This window comes from Antechinus flavipes, chromosome 4 (assembly GCF_016432865.1).
Source record: "Antechinus flavipes isolate AdamAnt ecotype Samford, QLD, Australia chromosome 4, AdamAnt_v2, whole genome shotgun sequence".
Classification (NCBI taxonomy): domain Eukaryota; kingdom Metazoa; phylum Chordata; class Mammalia; order Dasyuromorphia; family Dasyuridae; genus Antechinus; species Antechinus flavipes.
The window spans coordinates 73124827-73148031 of record NC_067401.1 but is presented as its reverse complement, the minus strand read 5'-3'; the positions used below and the strand labels follow the sequence as shown (position 1 = coordinate 73148031).

The 23205-nt window shown below is 38.2% G+C and overlaps 2 protein-coding genes across 2 annotated transcripts in view; one reads left to right on the top strand and one right to left on the bottom strand.

The window, feature by feature from the left end:
* Nucleotides 1-11627, bottom strand: part of ARHGAP29 (Rho GTPase activating protein 29) — a 73792-nt gene extending 62165 nt beyond the window's left edge. Inside the window, exons 1-2 of the mRNA XM_051996556.1 lie at nt 11445-11627; nt 6188-6505 (exon numbers count right to left, since the gene is read on the bottom strand). Coding sequence (XP_051852516.1) covers nt 6188-6449 — 262 coding nt within the window. The 5' untranslated portion in view covers nt 6450-6505; nt 11445-11627. The remainder of the gene's footprint in view (nt 1-6187; nt 6506-11444) is intronic.
* The window catches only part of ABCD3 (ATP binding cassette subfamily D member 3), a 609690-nt gene that overhangs the window by 310258 nt on the left and 276227 nt on the right, over nt 1-23205 (top strand). The window lies entirely within an intron of this gene.

Sequence of the window (23205 nt, the reverse complement as noted above, 5' to 3'; positions counted from 1 at the left end):
ATGTAATAATATACACCTAAGTTAATCACTAACCACAAACTTGAATTAGTAGTTAGTTATACTGCAAGTATATTCATATACTGTGTTGTAATTAAACTTTAACCACATACATAATTGAGTGCTTCAGCATTTTAATATAAGATGCAAAAGTTACCCTTATAATTATTCATAATGCACTTTAATGATACTGGTTAGAGATCTAAAACTGCAGACTCCACACCTGCTACAAAGTATAAGAAGATTCCATTAGCAATCTTCTACTGAAAATAAGTAACTTAAGAAGAATTTCTATGTAACCATTTCCAAGCAAGAAAGAGCCCCTATGCTCTAATCTCCTCTCATCTACTTGTAGTTATAAATTTTAAAAATTAGAATCAACAAAAATACAGCCTGCTAGATTTTCATGCACAACATATCCTTTAAAGAAATCAGTACAGAAGAATACATAAGTCTTTAGAAAGCATTTTACTAACATTTTTATTCTAAGACTCCTATTCTAAATGTCAAGATTCCACAAACACCTGATAAAAATCAAATTGTCAAAATTATACATCAAAAAAGTTCTAACTGAAAAACAGAGTAATTTCCTAAGTTGTATCAAAAATTCAATATCTGGCAAATAATTCTTTACTTCCACAGCACTAAGTTTATCTAATAAATATGTAATATTCACTAAAATGTCTAATTTCAAAATCCAAACAAAAAATGAATTGCATATTCACAGGATGTAAATCATATACACAGTCCAACCATCCTGTTTCACAGATGAAAAAACTAAGACCCTGAATAGTAGTTGTACTACTTGTCCAGAGCCATATGATTTATTAATGAAAAGCCACTACTGGCTTTTTTAAAAATTATTTTTTATTAATGGAAAGCCAGCATTCTTTATGCTACACATCATGCTTTATTATATGATTGAAATTTAATCTACTCAGACCCAAGGAGTCAGTTACATCCACATATTTGTTATATGCATATATACATAGATAAGGAAAGACTAACAAAACTGTAAATTTCTATTTTTAAAGTTCGATTCTCTTTTATTTGTGCTTTCATACTAACTCTCTCCCTTCTCTTTAATGTTACAAAATTAGAATTACTAAATCTAGTCCCCTGGTTCTTCTCAGGAATCCCAAAGAAAGCAATGTATTTTTTTTAAAGGGCAAAAGATAATTTCCTTCTAACATGGAGTCATTTTATGGAGAAATAGAATCTATAAGACTATATTTTAAACAGAATTCAAGAGCTCTTGTTATTTCTGGGAGTCTACAAAGAAAATCTAAATGCAAATCAAGTCTTTGAGATATTAAGCTATATGAAGATCCTTATTAACATGATTCAAAATTAATGTCAATTAAAATTCTGATGAGTAAAAAGGGCAAATACATTAAAGCAAGTATTCAAGAGACTATTTCAATTATATCATAAACTGATAATTATCTGCTCATCTCTAGACTAAAGGATTAAAATATTTCAAACAAAAACACACACTGTGAAAATGAGAACATCTTTTCTATAAAAGATGGAGAAAAAGAAAAAATAGGAGATGGCCACTCAATTGTTCTCTATTTCTTGACAGAAGAACAAAACATTAAAGTGTCCCTTTGGCCCCAATTATTTTGACTCCCTTCACTAAATCCAAATTGAAACCACGATTTATTATATGATATTCCCACAATCAAAAGCTTTGTACAGTAGGTTGATAAGGGGCTCGATATCAAATTTATATATTACTTTTCATTTTCAATGCTCTTTAGTTATCTCATTTGATGCTCACAATAAATAGTGTGAGGTGAGGAATGGTTGAAAAGGACATTTTAAATTGAAATACGTTATCAAAGCTAAAACCAAATCCACATTTAAGATTTCTCTCTCATTCAGAAGGTGATTTGTCTACTCTAATTATTAAATATATCTTGTATTAAAAAAGCCATATCAAGTAAAAAGTCCCACAGGACCCCATCATAAGATATCCCAAACCCCAATGATCCTGAAATTAATTCATGGATTTTGGCAAGAGACATTTCTTAAAGGTACACATTTCATATTTTCACTGCAGAGTCATTAAAAAACAAAACAAGAATAATCCCACCTTTAATAAAAGGAACAGGAATAGCTAATAATTTTTTTTATATTAATAAACTCCAACCAAAGTCTTCACTGATAACTGATTACCAATTTTTCATTTCTTCTGAATTCACTTGTCATAAATTTCAGGGTAATTGTCAGGAAGTCCTATTTCTTGGAGATATAATCAAGCAGTTAAGATTTACATTGCCCTTAAGGGTTTTTAAAAATTAAATTTCAGTTACTCAACATGTTTCTATACTATCATACTTTTATCTCCTAGAATAGTCTCCTCTTGCTAACTTCTATTTATTACATTTTTATTTCCACTTCCATTAGAGTTAGATATCCTCACCCATCTTATTTTCTGAACTGCCAAAGAATTAAAACCATTTAAAAAAAACTTTTAGTGATTAGTAACATACCAACTAGTTTTAAGTTATCAGCATTTTCTACTTATAAAATGTGTGATTAAAGATAAAGGAAGCAAGTAGGAAACAAAGGATAGAATAATGTCTTAAATGTAAAAGTAACCAACTTATACATACTCTCCCTTTCAGATTTGATGAATATTGGCTAAAACTGAATACTTTAGACACAAGTAAGTTTTACTTTATATGGAAATTAATAAAATATTAAAAATCCCAACACACAAGTCAGCTAAGAATAAGCCCTGTGATAACTTCTGTCTCCTACAGAAAGAGAGATAATAATTGGACAAACTATCCTGCTGGTAGAGGACAAAGCCCAGAGCCTGGGAGTCACAAAAGTGTCCCTGAGTAGCATCTCTCCACACTTTAGCTTTCAAACAAGAGACTTAGATAGGAAACTTTTCAGGGTTTCTTTCAACTCTTTGTCTCAGATGCTGCCAATCAATGTCATCTGGGTCAAGTACACTCCAAGGCAACAATGTTTCCATTTGATCAATCACAATCAGATTTCCAAATTAAGCTATTAAAACAATGGGAAAGTTAACACCTATCTTGTATTCCTTTCCCAAAAGCATCAGCACAAGATAAACTTCTCTGCAGATGGTTTTTCCAAAAAACAAATGCTTGAATCAACAATTCACAATCATAAAGAACCTTTTAATATTTTATCAACTAAAGTGGTTTGGTTTTCATTACTTTTTTGATAAACATTATAAAATAGAAAATGAACTAGATTTGGAGCCAGAGGACCTGGGTTCAAATTTCATCTCAATTGTTCTATTCTGTGCCACTCTGGACAAGACACTCAGAGTCTTTGAGTAAGATCCCTTTTAGCTCTAAATCTATGATCCTATGAGATCTTCCCTACATGTATCCTATACCATCTGAAGTGTAGAAATAAATTACTTTTAAAAGCCAGATCTTCTGCTTTTGTTTTTAGTTATCAAACTTTTTTTTTTACCATCACTAAACTAAGGACAGAAGAATTTAAAAGGACAAGGGGGAGTAGGTGGTAAAATAATAGTTATAAGCTTAATCAGATATTCCAATTTACCATCACTCATTTCAGGAGAACTCATTACCCATAAAATGAGACAACAAAAATAAGTCCCTCTTCCTCCCTCCTTTCCTGCTCCCTCATAAAACATGGCATCCCTGGCCCGCCTTGTTCTAATTCCATGGCACACAGGTTCTGGAAGGGGGAACACTTCTTGTGCTCTTTGAGGCTTCCCCTTTGTCACCATCAGTCAGCAAGGCTTTCTGCTCTGAGGTTCCCCTTTCCCAGATCTGTCAAAATTTTTATTTTGTCAAAAATTTAATAGTCATTTGTCAGCTAGCAATCCAGCTTTAAACTGTCACATTTAACCACCTTTCCTCCTCCCCTATTCTTGCTCTTCTCTGGTATATGAAGCTGCTGGCCACCCTTTCCTCTGGATTTAGTGACACTGCTATGCCCTGGTTATCCTCCCACCTCTCTGAGTGAGCCTTCATGTTCACCACCACCAATGATTCAGTCTCTACCTCAAGATAGCTGAGTGAGACTGTCACCTTGGTTCTATCCTGGGTCATGTAGTGATTTCATTAGGTTATTAGGTTCATTAATGGTTCAATTATCATATCTTGTAGATAAGTGGGCAGTTGCCCTAAGCCTGGAAGTCAGGAAGCCTAAGTCAGAAAGACCTGAGATTTAAAAACAGCCTCAGCCACTTCCTGGTTCTGTGACCCTGGACCAGTCCCTAACCCTGCCTGCCTCAGTTTCCTCATTTTAAAATGAGGCAGAAAAGGAAATGGCAAACTATTCTAGTATCTTGGCCAAGAAAACCCCAAATGGGTTCAGTTGTGAAGTCAGCAACTGAAGAACAATAAATGTAAGAATCGTCTTTCCTGAGTGCTAGTCACCCACTTCCAATTGCCCACTGGCCATTTTGAATCACAGGCCTGTCAACATCGAAAATTTAAAAGGCACAAAATAGAATTCATGGGAACACAGAATCATAGTTTTAAAGCTAAAGGAACCTTAGAAGTAAATTATTTTAACCTCATTTTATAGATGAAGAAACAGCTCTATGGAAATTAAGTGGCGTACTTAGGATCACACCTAGCAAGAGTATGAGGTTGGATTTGAACTCAAGTCCTTCTGAATGCATATCCACCATCCTTTCCACTATATCACAGTATCTTTCTTCACAAAATTATTCCTCTTTGGCTGAAGCTGCTTTCATTCTTGCAGTCACAGACTCAGCACACTCCTTGACTTCTTTCTCTCTCTCTCATCCAATCATTTGCCAAATCTAATCCACTTTCATCCCACAATCTCTCATATTCATCCTCTTCTCTCTCTGCTTTTGCCTACCCCTTCCTCTCTAATTCGGGTCCTCAATATTTCTCACCTGTCCCCATAACTTTCTAGCCTTCTTCCTCAAGTCTTTCTTTATTCCAATCCATCCTCTATACAGCTGCCAAGGGGATTTTCTTAATTCACACATCTGATCATGTCACTCCCCTATTCTGTTCTCTGCCTTCAGTAGCTCCCTATTACTTTTAGAATGAGATAAAAATGCCCTTTTGTCTTTGAAAGCCCTTTGTACAACATGGCTCCTGCCTTCCCTTCCAGCTTCCCCATTATTTCACTCTACAATCCAGCCAAACTGGCTTTTATGTTGTTTCTCACATACAACATTCCATCCCTTTGTTCTTTAACTCATTCTCTTCCACATGTCTGGAATGTGCACCCTCCATACCTCTGACTTTTAAAATCTATTAATTCTTTCAAACCTCTGCCAAACAACACCTTCTACATGAAGCTTTTCCTAATTACACAATTGGTAGTGCATTTCTCTCAAAATTATATTATCTATGTTTGCAAATTTTTTATGTGATGTGCCTTTGTCAATACAGAGTAAGCCCTTTGAAAGCTGGAACAATTTTATTTTTAACTTTGTACTTTTACTGCATTTCAGTGCCTTTACACATTCTAGGGCCCTGACAAAATGCCTGTTAATTGCTTTATAGCAATGTATATTCCATGTAAAATCCTTTACAGATGAAAATATTGATTTTTTTTCCCAAGATAGATTTCCTGACTTAAATCTTAAGAATCATTTTTATCCTCCTGTGTAAAAGGCTGGAACTACTTCTGACTGTACCTTGATATAATAATGGATGGGTCAAGAGCTAGACTGAAATTAATCTAATTTGGGAAGAAGGTAATTCAAATCCTATGATGGAGAATTTTTAACACTATGAGAAACTGAATCAAGGCTAAAATGTCAACCACTCACTTGTGAATTATAAAAACATTCTTCTATTAAAGTCCAATGAATTGAGTTGAAGTTGATTTATAAAAATTAAACTACAAAGCCCTCAAATTTTCCCTTTCTCAAACTAGCAAATCTGAAGGTTGAGTACTATTCTCTTCTAGCTTCCTTAGATTTTCCAATTATCCTTAATGTATTATATTAGGTCCAATTGGGAAAGAGATTACATGATAAATGAGTAAGGAAGAATCCCAAAGTTACAAGTACCACTAAATATCAATTATGTTGAAAAAAATAGTATTAATAAATCAGACAGTCAATAATTGAAGTGAAATTCTGTTACTATTAGTGCTAGATACACATAAGCATAACTAGTTATACAGATCTGTTATCTTGGCATGCTAATAAGACAAAATAGCTCATACACACCTTCTGAAAGGATGGTTTCTTTCAAACACAGCAACAACTCCGCAAACCTTCTGACATCATTGACCAACTGCTTCACGTACTCTGGATCAATAATGGGGCTGTTACAGCAATTTGGGTTGGAAGTTATGCTGCTCAAAGAATTGCTTTTGGTGCAGTGCCCCATCCTCCAGTTTCCAGAATTAGGAAGAGGGAAAAGATTACATAGAGAAAATCGGGCAAATGATAGACCACGCTTGTTACTTCCACCGTTCTGCCGCAACATCCCAATTGCTGCAGTGCTTTCAGTTAATGTCCTTCTGGTAACAGAAAATGGAAAACCTTAAAGAGAAAAGAAGACAATTATTAGTTACAAATTCATGAGAACTTGATTTACATTCTCAGTACTTTTCTTCTGAGAATAAAAAAGTATTTTGGGAGAAGACACAGTTGCCCTTCAGGCATCAGAACCTCAAGCATCCATATTGACCTTTAAAGTAACTCTATTTTTTCTATAACATCTATTAATGGGTAATCAATCTGTTTAAATTGTTTTTTTTTTTATTTAATCTTTAATTTAGATGCTCTCTTGGGATAGAAAATTCTCAAAGTTTATTTATAGTAAAATGTGTCTCTTTTATCTTGAAGTTTACCCCCTTTTTTCAAGGTTAGGAATGACCTAAAATCTAGTACTTCCTAAAATGGTGAGTGTATCTATATTCACCCAATATTGCTCATTTAATGAATATATCACATTCCTCCCTCTATGAATATATCACATTCCTCCTTCTAGACTTCATCTTTCCAGAATGAAAAAGTCCTTTTTGGGGATGTGAAAATGATGTGATTTTGCTCCAATTAAATCTGTTTAATATGGGAGACTTAATTTGATAAAAATTAATACAAATCATTTTCTCCATCAAATATATTAAAGAGACAAAAATACCCCTATAGAAAAAAGATGAGAAAAGCAATCAGAATTGACCAAGTTTATCGAGAAGAGATTCATGTTAGAGACAACACAATTTTGAGGGTGTTGAAGGACTGGTGTATATAAGTTTTCTGAAAGAAAAGATACCACACACCTTATTAATATCCAAAAAAAGGCAATGGAGAGCCCATTAACAACAATGGATCTCTACAAAAACTCTTTTATTATTTACAAATTTTTTCCAGTCATCTCTAACTTTATCAAGGCCTCTGTAACACTGGCCCTCATCCTCTACCTCTTCCTAAAGAACCTAGGATTTCTAGAGCTGGGATGCTGGGCTTTATACCAGCTCAGGCTCTTACTGGCCATTATCAAACTAGGAATCCTTAAACCCATTCTCAGCTTGCAGCTCCTTTAGGGGTTAGCCTCCCTCTATTAAAATGTAAATTCCTTGAGTAGGATCATCTGTCTGCCTAGTCAGTATTTTTATTTCCAGTAATTAACACAGTTCACTAAGGAAGTTTTATTGGGTTTTACCATTCACTCCATCAAAATTATTCAAACTTCTTTGAAAGAAAATAACCCCACTTAAAGACTCCAGGACAATAAACATTGGACAAGGCATATAAATGGAAGAGGTATGTTCACAAAAACTAGTTACCACTCTAATGAACAAAATAGAGTCCAAGTTGAAGAAGGAATTCAATCTCATCCTCTTTCCTTCACTCTGTATAATTCAATCAGTTGCCAATCTTGTTCCCATCACATTTCTATGGCCTATAAGATCCCCTTCTAACCACTCTAGCTCAACTTCTCATCGCCTCTCACCTCCTCTTTGTTCCTCCTGTGAATGTCTCGGATAGCTTTCTGGAAGTCCTCTGGAAGAGCCTTGGTCTCAGTGGAGGAATGCAGAAGGGAGGAGAGCCAGGATGGTAGCTTCCAGTCCTTCTTAGCCCTAATATACTCTATTACAATTACATCATTATAGCATACTATGTATGTGTAAACTAGAGAACCATTACATAACCACACTAAGTACTAAGTATATATGTGAACTAGAGAACCACCATCTCATCACTTCCACTGAGTTAATACCTTGTCTCAAGTATATTTCTCCAGAGTTCTGGCCCTCTACATTCCTGCCTGCAGTCTCTCCACACAGTAAACCATCTTCTACCAGGCCACCAAAGGGATAAAGCTCAGGTACTCCAAGCCAAGCTGGCCCTTCTGTTGCTCAAACAGCCCTCCAGTTCTGGTGCTTTGCACTTGTTGGACCCCATGCCAGAAACATTCTCCCTCCTTATCTCCACCTCTTGGATCCCCTGCTTTCTTTTAAAGCTTTGCTGAAGTGCCGCTTTCCATATGAGATCTTTCCTGGTGTCCTCCTTCCCTAAACTATCTTGGATTCATTTTGTCTAAATACTATAAATACACATCTCTGTAGAGGTTGCTTCCACTATTAGAATACTCTCCTTGAGAGGCAAGGACCATTTCATTTCAATCTTCGTATGCCTTGAACTTAATACAGTACCTGGCACATTCATTGCAGGTCTGACTTCCCAAGGTCATACATCAACTAAGTAAAGTCAAATATGGCATTCAATCCAGCTCTCACCTGGTACTTGGTCTTCAGAGCAAACTAAGAAAGAGACTCATGATATATTTTTCTATATGAATATTCCCCTGTTCAGTTTAACTCAAAATATACCTTCCTCAAGACATTCCAATTATAAAAGATCTCCACATTAAACTGGCATATAATTCTGTGCTGATCCTCCTACCATTTATTTGACTTCAAAACCAAAGTATTTATAGATTATGAAGAAAAATATAAAAATGGTAGCCAGGACTATCAGAGACCTACAAAGGACTTCTAGGTAAAGCTTGAACTATACAAACAGACAACTGAACAAAAACCGTCTGTGCAATTCTCCCCAGATTCCCATGGAGCCCTTTTCATCATCTAGCCAGGATAGCGGACCAAAATTGGACTATCTTTTCTGTAACATTTCAGTTTCTAAATCAAACATCTGTTCCGTATAGAGTTTGATTTTCCTATTTCCATGTGGTGTCCTTCATTAGAATACATGCTCCTAGAGGGCTGAGAATCTGGTTTGCCCAGAGTTTAGCATAGAATTAAGGGTTTCCTAAATGTTTGTTAACTGACAGAATGCAGACTTCAAAAATGTATTATTGCATATGCAAAAATGTCTTTTATCGAATTGGTTGGATTTTGAACTAGCAGACACTTTAACTCAGCCTACTGAGCTTACAGAGGAGAAAACTAAGAGGGGCACTGACTTAACAAGGGTTGGCACAGTTTCAACCCAGGGCTCTGGATCCTATAGGACATCACCTGAGGCAGTGTACTAGGATGGAAAGAACTAATGCTCTAGGGCCAAAGGTCCCAATCCAAGTGTATGACAAGACTTTGGGCAAATCACTCAAACTCCCCCATGTCTAGGCCTCCATCCCCAGCATAAAATGCAGGGACAGCTCAAATCCCTTTAAGCTCTGACCTTAGGGATGACATTTCCTACTGCTTCCTAGCTGTGACTTGGGTCACCAGGATTTCCCCCTCAAAAAAACAGACACTTTAGAATGGAAATATTTCCTGTTTAAGAAATGAACTATTCAACTGACATTCTAATTTTATATCAACATCTGTGCATTTCTATCTTACCATTTCTTCCTCAGAAAAAAAAAAAAATGCGTGTTATTTCAGAAATCTGCTCTTTCAGCACATTTTTCCGACGAGGTAGGTTCTTACTGCTGAGATATGCCAGACAAAGTTTGGGAGGCTTGTCGATTTCTTTCTCTCCTTCCCCCAAATAGAAAATCGAAAGTGCACAGCCCCAAAACGTTTAGGATAGGATAGGGTGCACACCAAAAGTGACAGTTCATTTCAGCACCATCAAATCGGTCCTTAGGTAATGATTTATAATGCACAGCTGGGCTCTCCCAGCCCCGGTCGTCTGGCAGGGGGAGCCACGCACGGTTTTTCTTAAGAGGAAACTTCCGCCGCTCCCCTCCTTCTCTCCCCCCCCCCCCACTCCTGCTGGGAATCGCTCGGATTTCTAACAGGCGAGAGGGGAAATGGGCGAATCTGGTCCCACGCTCCACATTTTGCGTAGGCCAAGCTGCCCCAGAGATCATATCCCAGGTCAGGATGAAAATGCTTTTTGGAGACTAACAAGGGGGCTTCAGAAACAGAAACAAGGAAGAGGGAAGGCGAGAAGAAGGAAGGGAGGAAAGGATGGAAGGAGGAAGGAAGGAAGGAAGGAAGAAAATAAGGAAGGAAGGAAGGAAAGAAGGAAGGAAGGAAGGAACGAAGGAAGGAACGAAGGAACGAAGGAACGAAGGAACGAAGGAAGGAAGGAAGGAAGGAAGGAACGAAGGAAGGAAGGAAGGAAGGAAGGAAGGAAGGAAGGAACGAAGGAACGAAGGAAGGAAGGAAGAGAGGAAGGAGAGGAAAGGAGAAGAAGGAAGGGGGGAGGGAGAGAGGAGAGAGAGGGAGGAAGGGAGAAAGGAAGGAAAAGAATTGAAAGAAAGGAAGAGAGAAAAGAAAAGGGAGGAAGGAAGGAAAAAGGGGGAAGAAAAAAAAGGAAATTAGGAGAGGGGGAAGAGTAGAGAGGGAGGAAAGGGGAAGAATATTGCCGATACCGCTCTCCCTGCAGCCTGCACAGGTAACTGGGTGGCCCCGGGCGATGGGGGTTCATTAACACACCCACGAAACTGGCAAGGAAAGGTAAATAGGGGTCCACGAGGTTCCGCAGTCATCCGTTGGGTTTGCCCTATGGCACTCTACCAGAACCCCACAGTTCCCCTTCCCAGCCTCCTCAAAGTCTAGTAGCGGATGCAGGGGACCTTGACTTCTCGTTCCGGACTAGAGAGGGCGGGAGAAGAGAGGGGCCGGGAACACTCCGGCTGAGGGTCCCGGGGACGTCCCGGGTTGGGGGATCTCCCAGGCTTGGGGCCAGAAGGTGGGATTTGGGGAAGCAAGGGAGGGCGGCTTTGCCCGGAGTGGCTGCCGAAATAACCTCCTCGGCCAAACGATCCCGCACCTGCTGCCCCGTCCAGTCCCATCCGGTCCCGTCCCGTCCCGTCCCGAGAAGCTCTGCACGGGACCGAACCGAGGACGAAAACCCCGGATCGAGCTCCCGAGGAGGCCAGCACAGCTCGTCCCGGGACCGCGACCCAGGACCCGGAGTCAGAGCCCGGAGAGAAGGGATTAGCTAGAGGGGGCTGAGCGGAGGACGTCAGGGGAAGGGGCTGGGTGGGGCCCGCTCCCTACGCGTCTCCTCCTCCCCACAACGGCGGTAGGGAAAGAGGGGCTCGGGCTACACTCACCCGTGGAGCATCATCGCGCTGCGGCGGGTACGCAGGGCGAACATCGAGGTCCTCGGAGGTCGCGGCTGAGTCTCGTAGCCCACAGTCCACAGAGAAGAATCCGCCCTCCCCGGGCCGCCCGGAGCAGAGCGACTTCGGCCGCCGCAGTCAAAGCCACAACCCACTCCGCCGCAGCCTCAGCTCCCCGCCCCCCATCCCGGGAGCAGCGGCCGCCCCGCCCCCATGGAGCCCCGAAAGGGGCGGGGCCTCGGCTCCTCGGAGTAACAGGTGGAGGGAGGGGCCGCTCGCTCGTCCGGGACCTCCAGCTTGTCCCGCGTTCCTTCTGCACGCTGAGGAGCCCAGGCTGGAGGCTGTGAGCTGGCACAGGACCGGCCGTTCCGTAGCCGGCTGTCAAGTGCTCCGTGCGGCCCCGAGGAGCGTGCTCGCAGGGCATGCGGTTAGGAGCAGACACGCGAAGCAATTAGCCAGAAAGCAGACTGCAGCCTAGGCTCCCTAATTGGCCCGCTGTTGCTGTGGTCCTGGGACCAAGTGCTTTCTATTGAAAGAACGCTCCCGAGCAGATGTTGATTGATCAGAATACTGGGGAGAACCGGCTATGTCATTGGAAAGTCTGCATTTTCCCCTCATCGTGCCTTTGCCCGGGCAGTTTCTCATGATTGGACTGCACTCCCCTCCTTACCTGCCAGTCCCTCTCTTCCCTTTTCAGGCAGTTCAGTCGCATTTTCTGCTGGAAGATTTTGCCGATCTTCTTCAGCCCCCATCCCCAGATCCTAGTGACTCCTCAAACTTCCTTGCATTTAACTACTTTCCATATAGAAATAGATGTCAGGAGTTCTTAACCTCAAGTCCATGAAATTGTTGTCAGATACTCTGGTAACTGTTCAGTATCTGGAACAACTAGGTGATACAGTGAATAGCGCTCCAGGCTCTCTCATCTTCCAGAGTTCAAATATGGCCTCCGAAAATTTCTAGCCATGTTATCCTTGGCACTTAACCCTTTTTGCCTTTGACCTCTTCATTTGTAAAACGAGCTCAAGAAGGAAAGGGCAAACAAGCTCTAACCCTTTTTGCCTCTGTTTCTTCATTTGTAAAATGAACTGGAGAAGGAAATGGCAAAGAATCTACTTTGGCAATAAAACCCCAAATGAGGTCACTGAGTTGGACACAAAATTACTGAACAACAATTTCAACATAATTGGTTTTCTTTTGCAATTTTATGTATGCTGCATTTAAAACTTTTATTCTGAGTAGTATTGTGTTGGCTTGACTAGATTGCCAAAGAGGTCCATGACAGAAAAAAAACATTAAGAACTTCTGATACATAACCCAATGGCATAAATGAAGTTTATATTAAATTTATATTTATGCTGCATATGGTTTTTATATGCATTGGTTTCCCCATGCAAGCTCATGATAAACCAAAGATTGTTTCATTGTTTCTTCTTGTATGCCTAACAAAGAGTAGGAGTTTGATAAAGATTTTAATTGACTGATTATTAACTGGTTGAATACATATGTTGCTCAACTGATAAAGCTCTTCTAAAGTAGGAAAGATTATAGCTACAGAATTACAGAGTTGGGAGAGGCCTCAACTTCTTCATCTTAGTAATAAGGAAACTGAGGCCCAGGGAAGCTAGATTACTTGCCTAAGGTCACATACAAATCATAAGATCATCAATTTAGAGTTCAAAGAAACCAAGGAAGCCATCTATTCCAACCCCCTCATTTTATAGATATGACCAAGAAATAAAAAGTGATTTGCTCAATCATATCCTAGTTGTTTTTATCTTGTATGTCTTTCTTCCCCTCCCCATTAGACTGACTTCCAGGGAAGAAGGGATTGTGCCTTTTGCCTTTTTATCCCCAGTCCTTACCTCAATTTGGTTGTACACAGTTAATTCTTAAATAACTACTTGTTAATTGACTGAATGACTGTAGCCATTTGGAGAGTCCTGTAGACATAAAAGACTGCTCTACTGGCTACCAAATCAAGGTCACCCCAGGGGCAGAGCCCTAGGTGCAGGTTGCTAACAGCCCAGTTATATGCAGCAGAAGGAATAGAATTACTTTCCAAAGGTCAAGTATGGTGCCCCCAGGCCACTGCCAGGTACCATGACTGGAAACTGTGTCCTTCCTTTCAGTATATTTGCTATAAGACACTCCATCTTACCTCTCAGCTGATGACAACTTTGCCTAACTTGCCCTAGAACCAAGGGCCCCTTTCTTGAGAAGGGAAGTCTCTGAAAAAGAAGAAAAACAAATGAAAATTTAAAAAAATATCCAAAGCCATCTCTATACCCCCCTATCACTCCCTGTCACTAGAATTACTCCTGGGGCATTTAAAAAAAACTGATTAAAAGAATTATAAAACACAATAATATTATTTCAAAAACCACAACCTCCAGCCCTCTGCCTTCCAGGATGGACAAAACTGACCGAGCAGGTTATTAATCTTGATTCCAAAATGGATGCAATTGAGAAACAAGGAATCAATTCAGATCCAATGCTGGAACTGAATAAGAAAAACATCACATGTGCCCAGAACTCTGAGTTGTCTTGAGCAGAGAATATGGGGAAAAAATACAACAGAAGCAAAAGATTCCTAAATTATTATCAAAATGCGATGTTGCTATATTATAATGGGAGGCATTTTTAAGTACCCGATAGACTGCTAAACATGAATCAGAAAGACATGGATTCAAATTTTGCTTTTAGTGAAGAATAAGACACATTGTTTTCAGACATGACCAATGTAAGGGTTTATTTTATTTGATTGCAAGTAGGGTTTGTTTTGCTTTTGATTTTTAAATTTGTGAATGGGAAGAGAGATGAAAGTAGATGATAGTAGTGACAAAAAAATAACTGGTGAGGCATTTTTTTAAAAGTGCACAGAATGAAAGGACATTCAGAATGAAACACAGATAAGTGGAACAGCTTTGCAACATATTATCATATACTTTTCAAAAATAGTGAATAATAGCGATTCATAGTTTCAGACAGCTGTGTGCTTCATAAAAGGAACTTTTCATATTTTCCAGTGATTTTCAAGTTAAGAATAAAAAAATTCTATTTTTTTCTTAAATATCTCTGTCACTATTCTTGAACAAAATCACTTAACCTCATTTGAGTTCGCTTTGCTTATGTTTAAAATGAGGATTATTCTCCCCTGGGTCTCAAGTTTGAAAGGCTGTTTGCAAACTTTAAGATGCTATATAAAAGTCTGTTTACTCAAACTGCCAATAAATTGGGCTTACTTCAAAGTATCCATTTCCAAATCTAAAGGTGTTAGAGTTGTGTTTTTTTTTTTTTTGTTAAATTTGCCTGAAATATAATTGCCAGCCTATCGCCTAAACCACAAGTCATTATGACACCATCTCAGAGAACAGAAAGTCATTCTGATGACATGCTTTTCAAAGATTTACACAAAAAAAAAAAAAAAAAAAAAACAGCCACTTCAGTACCAAGGAATATGTCAGGAAAAGAAATCAAAGAGTTTCAATAATGAAATTTTCTACTCTATGAAATTTAAAAATAAACATGATAGTATTTGTCCTGAGAAAAGCATTAGAGCTAAAATACTTTTAAAAATCTAGTGCATATACTCACTTATGGAAGACTTGAAAAAGGAAACATCATCTACAGTTTCTTGACCATAATTACACAGTATAACAAAATGGCTCCCTCATTCATTAATGCTTCTCATATCCAGCTAGCTATTATCATGCCAAATTTAATTTCATTAAACTTTACCTAAAAGAACATGGCATCCTTATGGAATCCTTTAAAACGGTTTACCTCTCTCCTTAAGGTGGTAAGTTATAGACTTTCTGTCCATGATTTTCTTTCATCTCTTCCACAAAAATAGTGAATAAGCAAGAAAAGTAAATGAAAGTCTCTTGGAAATTTTAGAGCTGGCTGTAAACTCCGCCAGCCTCCCTGATTTGATAAATGAAGAAACTTCAGACCCAGGTACAGGTGGCCCAGTTCATAGAGTGTTGGACTTGGAGTCAGGGAGACCTGAATTCAAATTCTGACTTACACCTTTAGCTGTGTGATGCTGAGCAAGTCACCTAATATCTTTGTATCAGAATTTCCTCATCTGCAAAATGGGATAATAGCAACCATCTCACAAGGTTGTTATGGGAATCAAATGAGATTACATAGATAAGGTGGTAAACCCAATACTAACTATTATTATTAAAGGTTAAATGATTTGCCCAATATCATACCACTAGTCAATGGCCCAGGTGGGATTCAAAGTCTAAATTCTCTTTCTCTGATACCTCACTGACAGCCCAAGATTCTCAAGTCAATCCTTAGACTTTCTTTCTCTGAAAAAAGTTATCATTGGATAGGTGGATCAACAAAAACCAATATTGTTTTAGTGAGGCTCTTAAATGATTGGATTCTTGACTAATATTTTGAGATGTCTGTCTAGGTCAGTCAGTTTCTCCCATTGACTTTATCTATAAGCTTGTGGTTTAGTAATTAGTAAAGTTAATAAACCTGGCTCAAAAAGAAAGATCAGCATAGAGGAGGACTGGTTGGGAGTTGATTTCCTCACAAGCCATAACCATACTGAAGCATTCTGCAGCCCCACATGGATAGTGGGTTGCCTCTGTCTTATGTTTCTCCTGGGCAGGTTGACAGAGCCAGAGGAAGGATATGGAGCCAAGTGGCAACATTCTTCATCTCTTTCTTTATCCACTCCCTTGAACAAATATTGCTGAACCTTTGGAGAACAATGCTATTCCTAGGAACTTTAATGAGTGTTTTTCTGCCTAACTGTGTTTATATAAGCATGGCTGCCTTACTTACAGTACCTGGAAAGAGGTCATTGCCTGTGAGGGCAGACATGGAAATGTTTGCCAAAACTGAAGAAAAAAAGTCCATTTATAAACCTTCTATAATAAATGCTTCTTAATCCCATTGTCATCTATTCAAGAAAGGAATAGAAAGAACTGCTGATCTTTAGTCCCTTAGATGTCTGAATGTCATATTAAATGAGGTAATTAAATTAGCATTTCTCTCTGTGGCCAATAGAATGCAATCTAAATTAAGAAAGGAGAAAAGAGAACACAGAAGCAGAGACACAGAATGAGAGAGCATCATGATGTTGAATGAACCTTAGCCAATTCTCTGACTTCAAAGAACTATACAATTATAAATGCTTTAACTTGCAGGAGAGAGCATCCCATGACACATGATAACTATTATCAAAAATCATTCAAATTTACAGAATCACAGATTTCAGAGTTGGAAGGACGTTTAGCAGCTATCAAATCCAACACACATAGGAAAGGAATCTCCACTATGAACAAGTTATCATCCAACTTCTCCTTGAAGACTTCCAATGAGGTGGAGCTCACCTCCTCCAGAAGCAGCTCTAATAGTTACAACACTTGACCTCTTAAGCTAATTAGATTGGCCTGTTTGTCACTTCCACACTTTGCTCCTGATTTGGCCCTCAGAGCCAAACAGAAAAAGACAAATCCTTCCTCTGCGTGGCAAGCCTCCAGATATTTAAAGATAGCTCCTATGTCTCATCTGAGTTTTCTCTTCTCCAGGCTGAAAATGTCCACTTCCAATAACTGATCTTTCTATGCCATGGCCTCAAGGCCCTTCACCATCCTGGTATCTATCCCTTGTTATTCTGCTTGCCCTTGGCAGGCAGAACTAGGAACAATGGGATAGATGTGGAAAGAGGAAAAACTAACCAACAATTAGTTTCATCCAAAAATGGAACAGGTTGCTTCAGTAAAAAGTGAGTTCTCTTCTGCCCTTGAGATGTTCAATTAAAGTTCGGATAACCCCTTATCAGGCAATGAAAATGTTTAATAAATGCTTCTAAAATGAATAAAATCATAGAAGGGATTCTTGTTCAAGTACAGGTTGGAGTCCTTATTAACTCAGATTCTTTGATCATGATGCTAACTGGGGGCTGAAGGCTTGAAATTCTTGAAGTAATTGGACTCCATGACAAATTCAGTTCAGTGTATTCAAATATATTTTAATTTAATCTGAGTACAAGGTAGTCTGCTAAAGCTTATGAACATACTGACATCATCATTTATCATCCAAGTCAGAACAAGGATGGAATACTTATGATGGAAGTCATTGAAACCATCTGCCCAATGTATGTAATGTAACATGGGCAAGAATGGCAAAGCAGACATTGAAAATATCATATCATCCTACCCAGTTTCACTGGACCTTGAAGATAAAATATATTACAAATTACTTAATATGTTGTATTGGTTAACCACAATGTGTCAGGAAGAGGTGGGATCAAGTTTCACTTCTAACATTTACTATAAACTTTGTTAACTCACTTAAGACTATAGATAAGTTTTTAAGATTGTAAAATATAGAAAGTTGCAATCTGCATCAGTAGAGAGGGTTTTCCATATTAAAAGATCTATTATGGATAAATTTATAGAACAAGACCAAAAAAAAAAAAAAAAAGAAATATATATTAACCACCAATTAGGATACTTAGATGAAATAGGTGAAAATAAGAATATATAGCCCAAAAGACAAACAGAAACAAATAGTCTAAATCTACCAAAATACATGGAAAGAATGACAGTATTATATCTAAAACTAGAAGACCTCTTGTCCTTAGAGGCCATCTTGCCCAATTCTTATTTTACAGATAAGGAAACAAAAGATCAGAGATGTCAAGGAATTTGCTCAGTTATTCAGGTAAGCAAATTCAGGTTCAGGACTGGAACTTGAACTGAGGTTCTCAGAATTCAGGAGTTATATTCCTTCACTCAGTAATCATTCACTCAGTAAATATTAAGCATATGAACTATGTGCCAGACACGATGCTAAGTGCTTGGAATACAAAGGAAAAAAAAAGCAAAACATTGTGCCTGTCCTCAAGGAGCTTACAATGAGATAGATGTGGAAAGAGAAAAAACTAACCAACAATTAGTTTCATCCAAAAATGGAACAGGCTGCTTCAGTAGGAAGTGGGTTCTCTCCAGCCCTTGAGGTGTTCAAGTAAAGATTGGATAACTCCTAATTCGGCAAGGAAAATGTTTAATAAATGCTTCTAAAGTGAATAAAACCATAGAAGGGATTCTTGTTCAAGTTTGCTATCATTTGGTTTAATACTGACATTGGGTACACAAAGTATAACCTAGGAGATCTAGTGAACTATATTGGAAAGAACCCCTGCATGAAGTGCCAAGAGACTTAAGTGCTTAGTACCATGGGTAAGGAAGGCATTTCACCTCTGGGTTTCAGTTTTTTCTACTATACAATGAGAAAATCTAACTAAGAGATATCAGAGATCCCTTCCAATTTTCAGTCTAATGGTACTATTGGTAGATATCACCTACAAAACAGAGGCCAGAGCATCATTTAATGGTAAAATCAGAGTTTAGGTTTGAGCTCTGCTCTTGACTGCCTAGTCTGTGCAAGATCCTTAATCTATCCATCTCAGTTCCTTTTTAAAACAAGGGAAATGGACTAGATGAACTTGGATCATTGAAAAATTTCTCTTTTAATTCTAAGTTGATAATATAATGATCCTTCCAGATAAGTTTTAAGATCCTCGGTAGGGGAAAAGTCTAGTAAGAAACCAGGATCTAACTAATAGAAGATAGTAATTTAAGATACCAACAGAAATATGGTCGGTTATTTGTCAAACTATTTCTAGTGATCTTTGAAAGTATGGGAATTTGGTAAAGTAACAGAGGATTGCATAAAAAATTTATTATGCCAAATTAAATGGCAGGAAGGGTGAAAAAGGTAAAGCCTGAAAATGAAAAAAAAGAAGGAAAGAAAAAAAAAGAAAGAAACTAGTATCTAGTAAAACTAGGGGAAAAGAACTTTTGATCCAATCCCTAAGCTGCATGGGAGATTCGGAAAAGTTTATGGTATACAATAAAACCACTTCTGGAGACAATAGCCAACAGAAAGGATCTGTTGCAAAAATTTCCTGGAGAACCTAAAATTTATTTTATTTTAAAATTTGTTTTTTGTTTTATTTTTATATTACTTTCATTTCCCAATTATCCTTCTCCATAGTTTTTCCTTCATAGAATAGAATTCTAAATATTAACTGAACCATCTCCATGGGAATATGAAATTGTAAATAACAACATCTGAGCCATCCCCTTAGTAACACAATTATAAACAACACATCAACTGACTCTCAGTATGCACAAAATGCCACATTCATTGATCAGTGAATCAATCAATGATCAGTGAGCATTTCTTAAACTTAGCTTACTTATATGCCATGGTACTGAAAATACAAAATCAAAATATAAAATGAAGACTCTTAGTCCTCCAGGAGCATTCTAGATCTATGTTCATACGTTACCTAATTGCCCTCTCATAATGCAAATAAAACCTGTTTTGCCTATGTCATTGACAAATTAAGTGATCTGCCCAGAGTGACAGTCTTTGTCTGCTGTGAGAGGTTAATCTCTATACTATGTTCTATGAAGCTTTTTCACTAAATGACTTTCTCAATTGAGAAATATCCTTTTTAAAAAAAATTGTTATTTTTTAAAATTACAGATGTACCATGAATAGCAGTGGAAGAATGTCCTGAACAGCTTTTCCTTCTCTTTTTCCACCCAAACCTATGTACCCTCAATCACAACTATATATAATTTCCCAAATATAAACTTCCCGGAAGTAACTGACTTGAAGCTTGAATCATTCAAAGCAGTGATTCCTTCTTATGAAGATATAAACAGTAGGGATTTGCACAATCTTGCACAAATAACAAATCTTAGATTCTTGGAAATAAAAAATGCTACTACTATTATGTTTCAATATACTATGAGGCTAAATGGGCTGGCCATTAATCATCATTTAAACATTGGTCCCATGGTAAAATGTTAAAGAATCAACTTATAAAATACACTTTTAGAAGATATTCATTTTCCAGATTAGGTGCTCGCTATATTTCATCGGTTTTGAAGGCATTAAAATATCACATATTTATAGGAAAAACAAACTGAATATAATGTTTGGTGACTCAGAAAGATATTTCAAGGATCTCAGCAACAATGTGATAAATATGATGCAATGCAATAATTGTACCTTAGGTAACATTCACTCATTCATTCAGTAAATATTCATAAATGCTGCTATGCATACAATGTAAGAACAGTATGTTGTAGTGAATGGGGAGAAGGCCAGTCTTGAGTTAGGAAGATCAGCATTTAATCTTGTTGCTGACACATATGATCTGAATGATCTTAGGAGAAACAACTAACCTCCCAATGCCTCAGGCAATTTTGTGAAGCTGTAAATTACCTAAGAGTTGCCAGTCTCCACTGATTGGTAAAGGGAGTTTCTACATGAAGGAGGAATTCGAAATATAAAAATCTCCAAACCACCTCTACAAATATACAGTGTATTGTGCTAGGCACAATAGGGGGAGATGATAAAGATAAAAATAAAGATGACTCATAAACAGTTCAAATTCAACACATTCAGAAAAGAATTCACTTCCCCCTCCAAAACAACCTCTCAGCAGATGTCATCACCTTACTTCTAACCATCCAGGTTCACCATGTTGGCGTCATCCTGACTCCTCATTCTCACTCCACCCTATATATCTAATCAATTGCCAACTCTTATTGATACTACTTCTATTCAATCTCAATATCTCTTGCATCAGACCCCCTCCCCTTCCCTGTTCTCTTCACTCATCCAGATCTCACTCTAATTACTGTGTTAATCAATAGCCTCATATTTGGTCTCCATCCATCCAGATTCTCCTCTCTCTCACCCAACTGTCCAAATAGCTATCAGCACTCAGTAGCTCCCAACTGTCTCCAAGATAGAATACAAACCCCTTTGTTTGGAATTTAAAGCCCTTTACAATCTGGTTTCAGCCCACCTTTCAAGTTCTGGCACACATTTCTCTTCATCATGTGCTCAGTATTCCAGCCAAAGAGGCTTTCTTACCATTCCCTAAATATTGCTTCCCCCCCCCCATATTCTATTTTTGTGCCTTTTTACAGGTTAGGCTCCCCATTTCTGAAAATGCTCCCCATACACATTTATTTTTTTTATCTGCTATATTTACTTATTTTAATTCATCTTGTTCTTCTTAATGATCCTTCTTTCAAGAATGTAAGTTCTTCACAGAATTTTTATTCCTGATTTCAAAACTAAATTTACTTCTATATATTCCACTCATTATTCCTTGTTCTGACTTCTAAGACCAAACAAAAGACCTTCCAAGTGCTTGAATACAGTGATCATATCCTCTCCCAAAGCAATTCAAGACTGCATTGGGTTTGGTGTGGGGGAGTGAGGGTGGGGGGGTGGTTAGACACCATATCATAGTGTTGACACATTTTGAACATGTAATCCACTAAAAATTATCAGAACTTTTTCAGCTGAACTGCTATATGTTTAATCATATGCCTCATGTTGTATTTGTATGCTTGATTCCTTGAACCTAAGTATAAGATTTTACGTTGTTCCCTCTTCAATGTTTCCTTATTCAGTTCAGTACAGTGTTCCAGCCTGTTAATATCTTTGGGAACCCTGATTTACATCTAGTGTATTCGGTATTTTCCTGAATTCCAGTTCAATACCATTTTCAGATATAATTTAGAAGCTTCCCTTGGGGAAAGGCACTGGCATTGGACTAGCCAAATCTAATTCCTTTGTTTTATTTCATTTATAGGGCTTCTATGACAAGAGAGGAGGAGAGGAAAGGAAAAGAGAAAGGAGAGTAGAGGGGAAAGGAGAAGAGAGGAAAGAAAAGGAGAGAAGAGGAGAGGAGAGAAGAAGAAAGGAGAAGAGAGGAAAGGAGAGGAGAGAAGAAGAAAGGAGAGGAGAGGAGAGGGAGAGACAGGCCATTTGGCTTGGCAGATAGAAAGCTTGACTAGAAACCAGAAAGAACTCTATTCAAATTCTTATTTTGACATTTGCAATTTGAACTTAAACAAGAAAGTTATTTAATACCTCTGAGCTTCAGGCCATTCCATTAAGCTTAAAATGATAAATGGTTTCTAATCATATCCTACACCAACAAATAACCCACTTTATATGTACGTACATACATAGAAGTATATATGTGTGTATATGGATAAATCCACTTGAGTAGGTCTGACCATATCATCTCCCTCCCTACCTCACTAAACTCTAAGTGCTCCCTTGCACCAAATATAAAACCCTCTGTTTGGCACTCCAGTCCCTTCATAAGCAGCTCCCTCCCGTCTTTTCCAGGCTCTCTTCCCCTGTACTCTCCAATACAGGGACAACAGGCTTTCCCGCCCATTCCTGGGCTCTGGGCATTTTCTGAAGCCATCCCCCATACCTGGAAGGCGCTCTCTCTTCATCTGTACCTTCTGGCTTCCCTGTCTTCCTTCAAGTCTCAGCTAAAATCCCACCTTCTACAGAAGGATTTTTCCCAACTTCTCTTAATTCTAGTGCCTTCTTTCTGTTAATCATTGCCTATTTATCATATACATAGCTTGCTTTGCACAGTCAGTTAGATTGTGAGTTTCTTCTGGGCAGGGCCTATCTTTTGCCTTTGTCACTCTGCCACTTAGCACACTATCTGGAAAACCCCGAAGGCACTTAATAAATGTTAATTGACTGACTAATTAGCATAGTAGATAAAAAGCTGACTCAGAGTCAGTATGCTGGGTTCAAGTTCTGCCTCTGACAGAAGCTGTATGATCTTAGATAAGTCCCTTAACCTCTGAGAGTCCTAGACAATTTTTTAAGACTGTAAGTTATATAATTTATATTAGTAGAGTAAGTGATT